The following is a 13,675-nucleotide window of genomic DNA, read 5'->3' on the forward strand; positions in this document are numbered from 1 at the left end:
ACCTAAAGTATTATATCTCAGTTCTGTGACATTTTAATTATAGGGACATTCATTTTCTAATCTGTTTGACTTGGAAAACAAGTAGCATGGGTTAATAATAGTGAATTTTTAAAATCTTCTGATATCTGAATCATCTCTTCAAGATATTCCGTCTTAAAATGCAATCTTAATTTTATATAATAAACATGTTAAAATCTGCACCTGTAGGGTTGTATTCAGTGTGAACCTCTGCAAACTGCACGTTCCTACAGGTGGAATGTGATTTTAATCCATTCTTTCTGCTCTCTATGCACCATGAAAAGTCTGTTCTAAATAGCAGAACCCCTTGAATAACTTGGAAGGTGGTGCGGGGGGTAAACAATATTTCCTCCTCCTGTTCTTGTAGCAAGAAGCTCCTACCTACTCCATCACATCTGAGAATGAAAAAAAAAAAATATTCCATTGATGGAAATCATCCATAGGGGTACTGTCTGCAGTGTCCTATGCTGTGGAGCACTATTCCAGCAAAGATTTGGCAGGCATCCTCATTCTTTTTACTTTCAGGTGTCTCAAATACTTTTTTAATGCTGCAGGCCTTTGCAGCAGTTTAATCTGAATTAAGTAGCCACCTGTATGATCATCTATAATGACACAAGATGTCTACCAGCAGGACAGCACATCAAATGGCAATCAGACCAGAAGAGGGATGAAGCACAACCAATACCCAAAACGGATCTGAATGGTAAGGATGACAAAACTCTAACCCTCCACTGCTTAGGAAGAGCTACCTGCTCTAATGCTCAGGGAAATATATAAGTTTTACGTGCAGAAAACTTGAGGCAGAGAGCTATCAGCAGCAAGCCCAATTTAGGAATAGTGAGCCAATGATTCTCAAGTTATGGAACATATTACTATTAAGAATATAATAACAGCCTGCTGGATCAGGCCAGTGATCCATCAGTTCAGCATCCTGTTTCCCACAATGGCCACGCAGACTGATGGAGTCCCACAAGCAGGACCTAAGAACACTCTCCTCTCCTGCTGTTTCCAGCAACTTGTATTTAGAAGCATACTGTCTCTGACAGTGGAGGCAGAGCATAGCCCAGGGTGGTCCAACATGCAGCCCACAGGCCACATGTGGCTCACGAAGTCTTTTCTGACACCCCTCAGCAACATTCAAGAAAACAACTGAAAACCTTGAAAAAGGGTCATGCACTGTTAACGAAAGCAGAAACATCTGTTTGTGTATTAAATCTGTTTACAGAGCCTAGGGCTTGCCGATCAGAAGGTCGGTGGTTCGTATCTCCATGATGGGGTGAGCTCCCATTGTTCGGTCCCAGCTCCTGCCCAACTAGCAGTTCGAAAGCACATCAAAATGCAAGTAGATAAATAGGTACCGCTCTGGGGGTAAGGTAAATGGTGTTTCCGTGCGCTGCTCTGGTTCGCCAGAAGCGGCTTAATCATGCTGGCCACATGACCCGGAAGCTGTCTGCGGATAAACACCGGCTCCCTCAGCATATAGAGCGAGATGAGTACGCAATCCCAGTCATCCACAACTGGACCTAACAGTCAGGGGTACCTTTACCGTGTACCATATTTTTCGCTCTATAAGTGTCTTATGGAGTGAATGCAGGTGGGAGGCTCTGCTCAGGGCTCCCTTTAAAGAGCCGCGTGGAGTGTGTGTGCGGCTCTTTGGGGCTTTTCTCCGAGGGAGAAGGGCAGCCCTCCCGTGTGCTCTTTAAAGGGAGCACAGCTCTTGGGGGGAGCCTTAGCCACGCGCAGCCTCTCCTGGGCAGGGGATGAAGACTCCCCTTGGCCGGGAGAGACTGCGCGCGGTTATCCCATAAGCCAGGACAACAAGCGGGATCGCTGCGCAGCCTCTCCCGGGCAGCGACTGAATATGTTTCCTAAGTAAAATCAGCAGCTGAAATCCTGCTTAATGCATTAGACTCATTAGATGCATTGGTAGGATCTTCCCACTAATGGTTTCATGGGCTAGACTCCCTACTCAACCCCCAATACATAACAAATGTAAATCCAAGTTCATGGAAGATCTTTGACATCATCATGTCTTCTCATGTCTGTCACTCTATCTGACTGGTTTTCCAGTTCCATATAGTATTGACAAACATGCCAGCATTCTTTTTGCCAGCACCTAATTAATCTTTTATAGGTCTACAGGTCCTGGTGTGTCTGTAGTGAAGATGCTGGACACGGTCACGCAGAAGAGTGACAGAACACAGCAGAAGGGTTGAGGCTTAGATTAGCAAGGAACACCAAAAGAGCAAGAGCCTTTATTTGTTTATAGAAGACATACAGCGCCCCAAAATTTTTGAGCAAAACTCGGAGCTCATCTAGCTTATTATGGTACCTATACACAGTCAGGAAATAATGAAAACAGATCAAAGGTCAACTTTTGGACAAGGTGTATGCACACTCTGACCTACGCATCCTCTAAGCCAGAGGTCCCCAAACGTCAGGGGATCTCTGTAACTCACCCAGGGGGTGCGTGGTACCATTCACGACCATAGAGTAGGCCTGGGTGATATATCATTATATCACCTAGGATCGGTATGGAGGGGAGACCACAATGACAGCTTCACTCCATCACTGGTGGAACAGTCACCGCTCAAGTCCCTCTGCCTCCAGCGCCCAGCGTGCTGAGGGAGAAACAAACTAGCCAGGAGCTGGAGGCAGAGGGACCCAAGCAGTGGCAGTTTCACCAGCGATATACTGCTGCTGAAACCGCCATCGCACTCAGCACAGGCAAAGGGAGAAACAAGCTGCACTGGCGAATTGCCGATAAAGCTTGTTCTTCCCTCCACTTCCTTAAACTGCTTGGCTGAGGAGCGTGCTGCTGCCCTCCCTTCAGCAAAGCAGTTTACGGAGCCCTTGACCCGCCAGTTCGCAGGAGCCAGAGGCAGAATGGGGGCTCTGTTAAAATGTTCCACCTCCTCAGCTGAGAGTCCCGCCTCCACTCCTGCTTGCACAAGAGTAGGAGTGGGATTGGGGCTGCTTAGCTGGGAAACGTGAAGCCTGTCCTTCCCAGCTGAGAGAGCCCTGACCCCACTCCTTGCAGACTTCACCCGGGAGGGTGGGCTGTGTCTTTCCTCCTGGGGTGAAAGAAAGAGGCAGCACACCCGCACAGGTAAAGGCTAAGGTAGTTAAACACACGGAGCCTGCCTAAGGAGCCCAGAGCCCCTTGCTGGTCGCGCACAAGTATTGGCCACAACCCGCAAGGCGCTGGGGTGAAAGCACCTCAGCTCCCATGGTGAGAGCTGCGGCAGTTTCACCCGGCACCCCGCCGGCTGGGGCCAATGCAGTTTTTTTCAACATCACAGTTTAACCAACATCGCCCAGCCCACAGAACTATCAAAATTTTCAGAAGTATGGAGACCACGGCTTGGCTTTTGAAAAAGGGGGTCAACAGCACTTAGCTAAGTGGGAACCAGTGCTCTAAGCTTAATATACTTATCCAGAACTCTTTCAGTAGCAGGAGTGACTTCAATTTTCTCTCTGGGATCCTTTCAGCAGCTGATTGGACTTGGGACAACAGTACCCTGCAAAGTTAGAAATTTTAATAGGCTGATCGGAAATAAGTGAGATACACCTCAGCAGGAAAGAACAGCACACAGGTGAGTTCCAAAGGGGGTGGCAAGGGGAATTTGTTTTTTGGCGGGGGTGGGGAGAGTTGAAATTAACTTGAACAACATTCCTTAACCAAAATTATAGATTTGGGAATGGAGGAAAATTGAGGGACTTGGGCTGTTAATCTATGTACACTTACTTAGAAGCAAGTTCCGCTGAAGTCGAACTTCAACAAGCAAGTGACTTCCTTTTCCCTAGGATCCAGGCACAACAAAAATGGTAAGAAAAGGAGGGGGGAGCAGAATGAGAGTAAGTAGGTAGAAAAACCTAGAGCAGGCAAGCTGGAAAGGAGAGAAGATCAAGAAGTGAAGAGCTTCTACCTACACACTTTTAATACATTCTGAATGGTTTAATTACTATTTTGCAAAGATCCTTCAGTTTCTGCAGAATTAATTTTAATTTTTAAGTATTATTAATCAATTTAGGCCCCAAATAAACAAAGGATATTTATGCCAGGTAAACTGTGAAAGATAGCAAAGATAATATTAAGGGTATAAAATGTTGTTACATTCTCAACCAAGAGGATGACAAATATTCAGCCTTGCTGCAAATATAATGGGGGGGGGGAATGGAAGCTGAGGTACTGTATTTGGCTAAATTAGTTAAAAATAAACTATGATTTAAAATGAATCAGCAGTGTGCTGCCGTATGCTGCTCAAAAATCTCTGCTTCACTCTTGTCCTGCTGTTGACATGCTGGGAAGGAAACCAGAGACTTCGTTTGCATTATGTGCAAACCAATGTTCATGGTTATCCCCATCCACCTCCAAAAACAAAACCCATGAGCGGCAAGCCTGGCACATTCCTAGATCAGATACCTGAAAATGTTGGCTTTGCAATGTGAAACTCATTTTCCATATCCAATTTCAGGGGTAAATAAAGTAAGAAACACTCCAAATCTCCCAGATCTTCACATTCCTCAAGCCTTTTACCAGCAAACCACACCAGTGAATGAATTCCAAAACATAGCCCAAGACTTCTTTTCCTTACAGGAATAGTTTGAAATACCTGGCAGTTATCTCACAATTAAAACAAAACAGAACAGTCTTTAACAAAATTACTGTTACTTGAAATAGAATACTATAGCAGAGTACAACAGTTCAATAAAAGCAGACAAAATACAGATTTTGATAAGAGTGGAGTAGCACCTATTACAAGACACCAAGTATGACAAATTTTATTTTTTTACTTTATTTTTGTCTTTTCTTTTAATATTACACTTTCAGCTTTCTGACAGAATTGCACGGCTTGAAAAATAAATCAAAAAGCAGTGTTAAAGTGAAGTATTATCATAATATTTGAGCATTCTTCCAAATGTAGCAAGCTATCATCCCTGCCCACAAAAGTTTTATCCACTTTCCCCAAGATAAGTGGGACTCAACAACACAGCTTCTATCTACCCCCCCCGACCCCCCCACAAGCTACTTACATTAAGAAACAGGCAACTTTCAAGAACTTTAAAGCATATGTATGCATGTCTGGTAATTAGGAAGCCTACCTCTTCTGGGATCAGTTGCACTGCCCCAAAGCAGCAGGTATGCAGCTTATGGGTATTTCTTGGGTAAACAAAAATATCTTTACTCTAGTGCCGATAATGTAGGGGACAGAATTACCTGCCTGGGGAAAGTTCTACACATGGGGCACCACTGCAAAGACGATAATCTCTTGAGTCATCTATCTACACACAGTTCTTGTTGGGGGCACCACCATCAAGGCTTCTTTTGCAGATCTCAGAAGCACAGGTTGGCAGGTCAGTGTTTCCCAAACTTGGGTCTCCAGCTGTTTCTGGACTGCAGTTCCCATCATCCCTGACCCCTGGTCCTGCTAGCTAGGCATGATGGGAGTTGTTGTCCAAAAACAGCTGGAGAACCAAGTTTGGGAAACAAGGAGGAGGGGTAAACAGGGCTGGCCCCAAGACATTTTGCTGCATAAGGCAAACAAGGACCCCCAGTTATTCGGCATGTATGAGTTTGTTGAGATTTCTGCATTGCAGGGGGTAGGGCTAGTTGATCCCCGGGGTCCCTTTCAATTCTACAAATCTTACTATAGGCTCGTAAGTATAGAGGCCAATTATAATGGCATTTTCTTTAACACTGGCCATGGGACAGCATCCTCCACTACACTCTGGGACAGTAAACTAGCTTAGGAGATGCAGGGCAGATTGCTTGGCACACATAGCTCTGTCTGTTCCATACCCCAAGCATCTGCCACTCAGCCTAAAGGCTGGAGGTGTGTGATGGGGATGCAGTAAAAAAAAGGGGGGGTGTACTACATGGTACAGAGAAAACACTCCGGATCAGAGGGAGAGAGGATTTAATTTAGAGGGTTTTAAAACACACACACACAAACAAACCCTGCAGTGATGCAGAGAAGAAAGAGCGTAATTCTTCATTTGTGGAATATTTACTTCCAGGCTAACAATTTCAAGTTATAATTAGTCGGACTGTGAGCACTTAGAGAAGGATGTTATGATTACTAAGAGCCAGCAAGGGTTTTTCAAAAACATGACATGAATCTCATTTTTTTTTACAGAGATACAAACTTGATGGATCAAGGAATGCTGTGGATGTAGTATATCTTGATTTCAGTAAGGCTTGTGACAAAGTCTACCATGTTATTCTTGCTAAAAAGCCGGTAGAACAACAACAACAATTTATTTATACCCCGCCCATTTGGCTAGGTTTCCCCAGCCACTCTGGGCAGCTTCCAACAAAATATTAAAAATACAATTTTTAAAAAATCAACCATTAAAAACTTCCGTAAACAGGGCTGCCTTCAGATGTCTTCTAAAAGTCAGGAAGTTGCTTATTTCCTTGACATCTGATGGAAGGGCATTCCACAAAAGCGGGTGCCACTACTCAGAAGGCCCTCTGTCTGGTTCCCTGTAACTTCACTTCTTGCAGTGAGGGAACTGCCGCTGGACCTCAGTGTCTTGGTTGAACGATGGGGGTGGAGCCACTCCTTCAGGTACACTGGGCTGAGGCTGTTTAGGGCTTTAAAGGTCAGCACCAACACTTTGAATTGTGCTCAGAAACATACTGGGAGCCAATGTAGGTCTTTCAGGATCAGTGTTATGTGGTCTCAGCGGCCACTCCCAGTCACCAGTCTAGCCGCCACGTTCTGGATTAGTTGTAGTTTCCGGGTCACCTTCAAAGGTAGCCTCACATAGAGTGCATTGCAGTAGTCCAAGCGGGAGATAACTAAAATGTGGACTGGACGAGATAACTGTGAGGTGGATTCGTAGCTGGTTGACTGACCAAACCCAGAGTTCTCACTACTGGTTTCTCGTCATCCTAGAAATAAGTGACAAGTGGGATGCCACAGGGTTCCCTTCCAGGCCCATAATGACTTGGATGAAGGAATTGAGGGGATACTCATCAAATCTCAAATGACCCCAAACTGGAAGGGGTAGTCAATGCCACAAAATACAGAAACAGGATTCAAGACAACCTTAACAGATTGGAGAACTGGGCCAGAACTAATAAAATGAATGTCAATAGGGACAAATTTAAGGTTCTGCATTTAAGCAGGAATAATCAGCTGCACAAATATAAGATGGAGGACACGTGGCTTGCCAGACCTAAATGTGAAAAGAATCTAGGGAACCTTAGTAGACCATAAGCTTAACACGAGTCCACAATAACAACAACAAAAGCTAATGTTATGCTAGGCAGAGTGGACAAAAATCAATGATTTTTAAAAAATAAATTAAAAAAATCATTTTTTAATTTAAATTGGATTTTTAAAACGCTTTTGGAGGAAAAATCTTTCTAAAGATAGTTTTCTATTTAAGTTACATTACAGTACAAAGGCTATTCATCAGGAAATAAGGATTTGTTGTAAGTTTTTCATGTGTGCTAAAACTCAGTCTAAGTTTTTGTTTGTTTAACCACATCAGTTAACAAACATGGATACATACGCTATTATGTTAATTGTTTTAGTTGTTTAAATTGTTATTAAGGAAGTTATTTTTTTCCTTCCAATAAAGTACAGCAGAAAAGTTGTCCAAATATAAACAGTTAACTTATTAAACCTCACAATAATTTCAAAATTATCTGTCTATGTATTTCTAATAGTATAACAAAATCAGTAATTTTTGATATAACTGTAAAAACTAGTCTGAAAATTTATTATTCCAAAAATAAAACTATCTGGTTGTAAATATTAAGATTATACCAGCAAGAATTGGTATTTCTGTAAAAAAATGATTTAAATCAAGTCTTACTGACTAGTGGTTTAAATCGAATTGATTTAAATCAAATCTACCCTGATTCTAGACTTCATCAACTGTCCCAGTCAAGGGAAGTAATAGTACCACACTATTCTGCCTTGGTGAGACCACACCTGGAGTACTGTTTTCAGTTCTGGGGGCCACAATTTAAGAAGAATATAAAGAAGCTGGAACATGTGAACAGGAGAGAGACCAAGGTGATCAATGGTCTGGAAACCAAGCTGATAAGGAACAGTTGAGTGAGTTGGGCATGTTTAGCCTGAAAAAGAGGAGACTGAGAAGATCAGTGTTAGAAACTGATAAAAGCTGATAAAAGCTAGGAGCCAAATGGCACCTTAAACCTAGATTTCAGTCCAGGGACTTTTTAACACGATTACAAAGCACATGAAGACAAGATGGGGGATCTAGCTAAAGATGGATAAATGCTGTGCACAAATGACAACTTTTTTTAAAAACACACACAAAAGCAATCAAGTAGAAAAGCTGTCTAGAAGAGATGTGACTGCAGTTTCATTATAGAACCAAACCTCTTTTACTCAATTAGAGGGGGTAGTTTGCCAAAACCTGTATTTTTATAAACTTGTGAACAACTTTACAGACAGAATTTATTTGGCTCTTTTTGCAATTTTTGGTATCTGGAGGGTTGCAACCAGCCACAGCAAAACAGGTCATACAGAGAACACACTAGACTAGGGCTGGGCGATATCTGGTTTTCAATATCATGATGTATCACCAGCTAAACATCACAATATCTTGATATATCACAATATATATCTGTGGTGGCAGAGAGCCTCGCCAGACCTCCCCACGGTGGAGGAAGGCCCCGCGGTATCCTCTGCCGACACAGGGAAGAGTGCCACACCCTCCACCACTGAGGGGAGGTGCGGGGGGACCCTTTACCCCTGCAGGGAGGCCCAGCAAGGCCCTCCACCACAGCAGATATATATTGTGATATATCAAGATATCGTGATATTTAGCTAGTGATATATCGTACAGTTGAAATCTAGTTATCACCCAGCCCTACCTGGAACCAGTTTTCTAACAGTAAGAAAATTTCAGAACAACATCCCCAATTGCACATCATTAACTGTTCAAATTTATGTGACACACAGTGAACTTTACTTCTTTCTGAATTCAAGTTTTCTGCTCTCATAACTTCCTGTCACATAAATTCTGCAGGCCAACTCCAAAAGTTTGGTTTTTTGTGTGTATTACTGACTGGTCCTGCGTGAGACATATTCCAAGTTACTTGTTCCATTAAGTTTACAACCAAGGTACCCAGTACTACATGAAAGATGGTGTAATGGTTCTAATGATTCACCAGGATCTTGTCCATGTTATCTTTCAAATACATATGGCAGTTGGGCAACACAGTAGTTGGATATTAAAAAATTGATTCTGCGCTTCCAAAAATATTGAATGAAAGTGTGGAGGAGGGAGAAATGTTTGTCAGGGGAAAATAGCCAACATGTGAGTCATGAGCCATTGAGGAGAGGGCTACTAGCCATGATGGCTATGATCGTTCTCCATGGACTCAGAGGCAATAATCCTTCTGAATACCATTGCTGGAAACCATAGAAGGGGAGAAAACTTTTGTGCTTAAGTCCTGCTTCCAGGTTTCCTACATTTATTCAGCTACTGTGAGAACAGGATGCCACTGGTCTTATCCAGCAGGCTCTTCTGTTCTTAATCAAGACATAGCAATTGCTCTACAAACAATAAGCACTGCTTCTGAATTCTCCACATTTTTGTAAACTAGCAATAATATGCCATTTCTAGGGATAAAGGGGGGAAGGAAGGATGCCCAACTATAAAAGTTGTATTGCCAATAGATTAGACAGAAGGGGGGCAACCTGAAGACTGCGCTTCTACCATTTTTAAGTAGGCTCTATAGACAATTAAAGTCCCCTACTTTCAAGAGTACCTTTGAATATGAAACCACCACCTGAACTAGATCATATGAATGTCCATACTTTATTTTTGCTTCCCCATCATTTTTCTTATCTGAGTGAAAGAGCTTTCGATCTGCAAGCAGCAATGTAGGGGAAAATAATGAGGTGCCAGAATTTGCAAGTTCTCAGCTGCTTATGCTACTCCACACAAATAATAGTAATAGTAATAATAATAATAATAATAATTTATTATTTATATGCCACCCATCTAATTGGTTTACCTCAGCCACTCTGGGCTGCTTCGAACAAATTAAAACATGAAACTCAAACACTGCATAAAGCTAGCAGAATGGCTAAAGTCCATTTGACAGAGGCCCCAAATAATAAAAAGCAATCCTTCAGCTTAATGCTATCCAAACATAATTCATACATCAGTATCTCTCCAAACAAGTGTTTGAAATTAGCCAGGGGGCAGGCTTTTGGCCACTTGAGACCAAGTGAAGATGCCCGAGTGCCAGGAGGGAACCTGACAATCTCTGCCATCTGGAGGTGGATGCCTTGGGATCATTGGATCTTGACTGTTTTCACACACTAAAACCACATCCTGTAGAATTCTGTTATATTTTAGATGCACAATTGGAATGAATTTCTGGAACCAAAATGCTTTTCCTGTGCAGCCTGAGCAGGAGCAGTCAACATTAAGAATAAGAGGTTGAAATAGGCCAATGTATGTGACTGTGTATGTGTGTATGTGTATGTATGTATGTGACTGACTTTTCTTAAGCTCTCAAAGCTCTTAACCTAGCTGAAGGTTATGATCTGAACTAGGCAGATGTTTAACTGAGAATCAATCAGTCAGTCCATCATTTGACAAACAAGTCTTTAGAGCACGGGTGTCAAACACAAGGCCCGCGGGCCAAATCCGGCCCGCCAGACCTCGTCATGTGGCCCGTGGCATCAAGGGCGAGGAAGCGAGCTTCTCATCCTTTTTACTGGTCCCGGCCCAGATTTTAGGGTCCGCACTCCGGCGGAGGCTCTCTGCCTTTCTAAAAAGTGACCCACGCAAACAGCCTTCCCTGCCTGCTTGCAGACAGGGCTCCAACCGAAGCGCCCCGTCGGCGCTGCCTACCGGCCGGTCCCACAACTTTCGCCTGCCTCGCGGGCCGGGCAAAGAGGCTTTCTGCTCACTCGGTCCAGTCCGGGGCTCGCTGCGGAGGAGGCGGTCCCGCGAAGCCGAGCTCGGAGCCGGCTGCCTCCGCCCCTCGAAGCCTCCCAGGCGCGGCTGCTTGAGGGGGCGGGTTGCGCGCGCGGCAACTTTTGGAGCCCAAGAGAGCCGCGGAGGCTGGCAGCGAGGGCAGGGAGTGAGAGCCACACTTTGGACGCGGCTTGCTCGGGCCGCAAGAAGAGGCCACTGCGGCGCTGCAGCTGGCGAGGAGATGGCTGGGGGCGCGGGCGGCGGGGCCAGGGGCTGGCTGGGGGTCGCCCTGGTGGATAAGTAGCGGGGCCGGCAGGCGGGGAAGGGAACGGCGGAGGCGAGTGGAGAGCGGGGACCCAGCGCAGGTCTTGCCGCAGGCGGCGCGCCCCCGCTGGGCTGGAAGAGGCGAAGCTGCTGCCGGTTCAGCTGCGCAGAGTGGGGTGGAGGGAGGCGGGCGGGCGGTGTGCCACACCGCAAAGCAGGGGCGCCTCCCACCCCGAAGAGGACCGCACCAGCATCTGGGCGGCTGGAGCAAAGTGGGAGCCTGCCAGCAACTTGGCTGCGGGAGCCTGGCTACGAAACACCGCCCCCCTCCCCACGCCAACACATCGGCTTTCTCCGGGCCGGAGGACTTGGCAGATAGCCCCCTCCCCGGGAGCAACTGCAGCAGCTCGGGGCCCCAGCAGGACATCCTGGCCACCTGCGCTCGCGGTGCCGCTGGGGCTCCCTTGCAAGGAAGAAACTGCTGCTGCCCAAACTGCAGCTCCATATCCTCCGACTCCTGAGTGCGGCGGCAGGGCGGGGGGAGGCAACATTTGCTTCTGCTCTGCTCTGTTGGGACAGGCTCCTGTCTCCTCCCCGTTGGAGCTCCAGTCTGCCTGGAAGCCCATCTCGTCATCTTTTTAAAAAATCATTATTATTTCTTCTTCTATTCTTATTTAAAATCGTACTGGAATAGGTATATTAAATAGTGTATAGGTTCAAGACAACACACACCAGTGCCTAAGGAAAAATAACTTTGATAAAGTCCTACAGATACAACCGGCCCTTTGAGGGTGACCAAACTGTTGATGTGGCCCCCCGATGAATTTGAGTTTGACACCCCTGCTTTAGAGCATCTTGCACGAAAATGCCAACCAGACATTCTGTTTTGGCGACTGTAACCTTGGGTTAAGGGGCCATTTTGCACCTAGCTTATATATCTTGAGTTTCCAACACTGCTCCAAACCACTTTCATTTTATTCTTAGCTACATAATGAACAGAAGCCAGCATAGTACTGACTTCAAGAGATTCAACTGATAATTGCAAGACAATGTGCTTCATGTAAATTTAAATGATGCCAACCTAGATGCCCCACACTGTCAAGAGAGAAAATGCCTTCCTGAAGCCTAAGACTGGAAGACACAGTTCTGAACAAAAATGCTATCTGGAGGTAGTTCAACAATCATATCCAAAGATCTTTAAGTAGCAGCACTAGGCAGAGGAAGGACGAACCCAAATCACTTTGCTACTGGAACTACGGCACTGTATAAAAATCAAATGGCATTTCCTTCCTCGTCCCCATCTCTAACATGGGGCACGACCCACTTGGAAATGTCCCTGCAAGAAACGGGAGCTGCACATTTTGATAGTGCTTGTACAACTTCCCCTTGGGTGCGATCTGCTCATCTTATGTTAACAGTTCCACCCGAATGGGATAAGGCCAACAACTGGATAAAGGTCTGCAGGAAAAAGCAAACCTAAGGAGCGAGAAATCGAGAGTCGCGCCACCAACCCACGCTACACGAAAATCTCTATGTGCACACATGTGCACGCATGCACACACACTCAGCCACCAAATCCACAGCTAATACGTGGTTTTTGCAGCCAACGGAGCTGTCGAAAAGTTTTCCAAGAGCGGAGAGGGAGAGAGAGAAGAACAACGGTGTCCGACCCGACCCTATAAGCCGCCCTGGACACAGGATAGCCGGGGATGGGGGAGAGGAGGAGGAGGAGGAGGGGGAGAAAGGAGCGAGAACTGCCGTTGTTATGACAACCCCGGGAGGGAGGGAGGGAGGGAGGCTGGCGGGCGCAGGCCAGCGCGAGCGAGCGAGCGAGGGAGGGAGGGGGAAACTTCAAATCCCAACCGTCAACGCACGAGCGGCTTCCCCTCTTAAAGGGGCGGGCGCGCACAGGGACGGACCCTCTGAGGAGGGAACCCGGGACAAAAGGAGCCGCCGCTCATCCGCCCTCCTCAGCGCGGCTGTGGCGGAGCCTAAATCGGCGGGCAAGTGCCCCACCCCGCCCCTCCAGGCCTTTCCCTGAGGGGGAGTTGGCGGCCGGCACTCGGCGCTGGCCGTGCTTCCCTCACGGCGGCGGCTCCTCTCCACCGGCCGACCCCCCGCCCCGCGCACACCACACCCCCCTCCCTCAGCCCCTTTCCCCTCCGCCTTCCTTACCCACACAGTGCATGAGCCGGTGCCGCCAGGAGTCGAGTTCGCGGCGGACTCCCCTGCGCTCCGCCGTGCAGCGGGGGCTCCGGCACTGCGAGGCGCCAGGAGCGGGAGCCGCGGCGGCCATTCTGCCTCTTCCCTTTCCCGTCTGCCTCTGACCTCACGCCCGCTCATTTGCATACGGGAGGGAGGGAGCCCGCGCGAGCGGGAGGGCGCCCGACGCGGCACGCCCGCTCATTTGCATACGAGGGAGCGCGCGCTCGCCACGCCTACTCCCTCAGATTCTCCTCAGGCTCCT

General features: G+C 46.6%; 1 protein-coding gene across 9 annotated transcripts in view; it reads right to left on the reverse strand.

Moving 5' to 3' along the window:
* Window positions 1-13,569, reverse strand: part of LCORL (ligand dependent nuclear receptor corepressor like) — a 62,174-nt gene extending 48,605 nt beyond the window's left edge. For 8 of the 9 annotated variants that reach the window (XR_014011490.1, XR_014011491.1, XM_081207547.1 and 5 more), the window contains exon 1: window positions 13,384-13,569. Coding sequence is in view for 6 of the 9 variants with exons in the window: in XM_081207547.1 (XP_081063673.1) it covers window positions 13,384-13,504 (121 nt within the window). In the remaining 3 variants the exon portion in view is untranslated. The remainder of the gene's footprint in view (window positions 1-13,383) is intronic. The other variant, XM_081207548.1, reaches the window with a different exon arrangement.
* Window positions 13,570-13,675: the final 106 nt, after the last annotated feature.

This window comes from Podarcis bocagei (genome assembly GCF_964188305.1).
Source record: "Podarcis bocagei genome assembly, chromosome: 9".
NCBI classification, from domain to species: Eukaryota; Metazoa; Chordata; class Lepidosauria; order Squamata; family Lacertidae; genus Podarcis; species Podarcis bocagei.